The sequence below is a fragment of the Lactuca virosa genome, chromosome 9, assembly GCF_052849685.1.
Source record: "Lactuca virosa cultivar CGN04683 chromosome 9, Lactuca_virosa_CGN04683_v6, whole genome shotgun sequence".
NCBI classification, from domain to species: domain Eukaryota; kingdom Viridiplantae; phylum Streptophyta; class Magnoliopsida; order Asterales; family Asteraceae; genus Lactuca; species Lactuca virosa.
In genome coordinates this window covers 275,518,991-275,522,142 of record NC_136434.1, presented here as the reverse complement: position 1 = coordinate 275,522,142, position 3,152 = coordinate 275,518,991, and the positions used below count along the sequence as shown (strand labels likewise).

Genomic DNA, 3,152 nt, shown 5'->3' with positions numbered 1-3,152 from the left:
GAGAGAGAGAGAGAGAGAGAGAGAGAGAAAGAGATTTTTAATTTTTATTTTTTTTATTTTGTTATAAAAAAATTATACAAATAAAATAGAAAATGCAAATTTTCTTATTTATTTTTTCTTTTAATCAAAAAAGTATTTAAATAATAAAAAAACTGAAAAAAAAATAAGGGCAAAATAGTCATTATGAAAAAGTTTATAGAAATCTGGACCAAAATCGCAACAAAATGAAAAGTTTGGACCTCTGGTGCTAGTCCAAACCTTTTTGAACCAAAGTGACAATTTTCAGCTAACCACAGGGACCATTTGTGCAGTTTTGTCTAATTTTTATAGAACAAAAAAAGCAATATTACCAATTTGACCAACATTTGCAAGTCATAGTGGTTATCATAGAACTTTTATGAAAATATGAGTGTTTTTTTAAACACAAACGAAAATTGGATGTTTAAACCAGAAAGGTGACAAATATAATGGTTTTTAGGTGAGAAATATCCAATAAAGTCACAATATTTTGGGTCAGTTTATGTATAATCTCAAATTAGTTTTTGTTTACAAAAAAAGACAAATTACTGGCTAAAACTTTGGAATAATCCTTTTTGTCCGGTTTCACAAATTTAGCCAATATTCCATCTTTTTTCGTTAATTGATCAAAATATTTGGACATTTTCTAAAGATTACTTTATTTTTTATAAATATCTGAGACTTTTCTGAAGATTACCCTTGAACTAATATATATTATTATGCTATTTTTTTACCAATAACCAAAATATTAAGACTTTTCTAAATATTACCGTTGAACTAGTTTTGGTTATTGGTAAAACATAACATAATTTTCAGAAAAATCCTAATATTTTAACCAATTAACGAAAAAATACAAGATACTGACTAAATTTGCAAAATCGACCAAAATGGATATTCCGAAGTTTTAGCCGGTAATCTGTTTTTTTTTTGTAAACAAAAATTAATTTGTGATTAAATCGTAAACTGACCAAAAATATTGAGACTTTACCGGAGATTTTCCATTTTTAGGTTATTAACTTTAGTTAAATATCCATATATCCATATTCTAATAAAAGAATAATTTTAATCTTCTTTTGCCAAGTGTCACTCTAATACAACTGATAATTAATATTATGTCATGTGTCATCTCTTAATTAATAATTTATTTAAAATAATTGTTTAATAATTATAAATTTTTATTATAAAAGTTTAATTAATTTTATAACCGTGTTTCCCACGGATTATAAACTAGTTAATATTAAATAAAAACTTTAGAATTTCTAGATCAAACATGAAAATTCGATGAACAGTTTCAAAATTTATATTTCGTTTTTTACTCTTTACTAACATATTACAAAATGGTTAGACTAAATAACAAAATACAATATAGACTTGGAGCTTAAAATTAATTAGACTTTTGATTGGAAAACAATAATAATAGATAATAATAATAATAGAGGGTTCAAAATGAAATTTTGGTATATTAGTATTACAAATTTATTACATGTTTTTCTTTTTAAAAAGAAATTTGCAAACGAAGAAAAACCAAAAAACTTCAGAATAAGTGGAATAGAACATTCGAAACTAACTATTTTTGAGAAGCTGAAAAAATAACTATTTTTTAAAAACTAAATTAAATAATTACTTTTATTAACGAGCTATTTTATAAAGTTAGTTTAATTAATATCTCTTAAATTAATAACACATTTAATTAATTAACTAATAAATATAACTTTTTAACCTATATCTGTCGTTCCCGTTGGATGCCACCAACATACTATAAATAATTAGGCATACAACGTGCCTCATTATAACGGTAACCTGGAAATTTTATGTTTTACTAAATCAAACGACTTTACGCATACTCGGTCCTCTAATCCAACGGTTGTACATACAGATGATTTGTACTTTGTAGGGCCCAGATTCTTTCGTTCGTGTAAGCATCTAACTCGGTGTCACGCTGGATCACTTCACGCGGAATCTTACGACAAGAAATAAACGGTCGTGATTTCATCTCTCCAAAAACCGACTTACACCCTGTATATAAACCCTCCTCCTCCGTATTCTCTACCACTTTCATCGTCTCCAAAATTCTCTCCATCTCTCAAACTTTATCCTCCATCTACAACACTCTCACATTCAAATTGTATTCGATTGAAATTCATAACAATGGCGTCTTCTACATATGTTATGGTGGTCTTGTTTGCTTTGATTGCTGGATCTGCGTTGGCTCAGTCACCCATCGGATCTCCAACGGTATCACCGACGGCATCTCCAACCGCGTCGCCTCCGTCGCCAGTTACAGCTCCTCCTACGAGCTCTCCGACTTCATCACCGACTGAATCGCCTTTAGCATCTCCACCAGCTCCTCCTACTCCTCTATCTCCCAGCGGCTCTCCGTCGTTGTCTCCTTCTGGCTCACCTGTTCCGACCGCTTCCCCTACTTCACCGCCGAACTCTGCTAGCTTGAACAGACTCGCCGCCGGATCTGTTGCCGTGGTTGCCTTAGCTGCTGCTTTGGTTATGTAGAGATCTTATTTTGTGGAGAGATTTTTCATGGAGTTTATTATTCTTGTGATACTTTTACTTTTGTTCAATATTTTTAATTCTTATTATTAGTCGGTTTTAGGTTATTATTCCATGTCTATTTTACTACGAGTGCATAGGCTTTGATGATTTTACTGATCATGTTATTATTGTTATATTAATGAATTCTTTCGTTATCATTTGTGCTCTTTTCAATTATTTCGTTACATTTTCTATTAGTTGAATACTTGAATTAAAACAAGAAAAAGCACCTCTAAATGTGCTGAAAATTGCTTAATTATGTTGCATTGTACAATAGAGATCTAAATTTTGTAATTTATCCAACAAATAAATTTGGAAATTAGGGTTTAATGCATTGATGACATTTTTATTCTAGTGCACTAACTTGATAAACATAATGCGTTTCCTTCATGGTTACTTTTGTGGTTGATGACGTGGAATATAATGGTAAGCTGTGTTAGAGGTGGAAAGGTGTCGTTTTGCACTAAAAATAGGGATAGTGGTCGGTCTGGTTTGGGTTTTTCTTGTGGTGTTGTGTCAGGTATGTGTGCGAAGCACAGCTGGACATGATAGAAGCCCATGTGCAAATTGCCTTTATATCTTCACAA

General features: G+C 30.7%; 1 protein-coding gene across 1 annotated transcript; it reads left to right on the top strand.

Moving 5' to 3' along the window:
• The first annotated feature begins 2,059 nt into the window (after positions 1–2,059).
• Positions 2,060–2,725, top strand: LOC145135988 (uncharacterized). The gene has a single exon (XM_079070200.1). It carries the CDS (start codon positions 2,167–2,169, stop codon positions 2,524–2,526), a length of 360 nt encoding a protein of 119 aa, XP_078926326.1. The 5' UTR covers positions 2,060–2,166; the 3' UTR covers positions 2,527–2,725.
• Positions 2,726–3,152: the final 427 nt, after the last annotated feature.

Coding starts and splice junctions, on each gene's coding strand:
- LOC145135988 (XM_079070200.1), top strand. CDS start 2,167: ATGGCGTCTTCTACATATGTTATGGTGGTCTTGTTTGCTTTGATTGCT.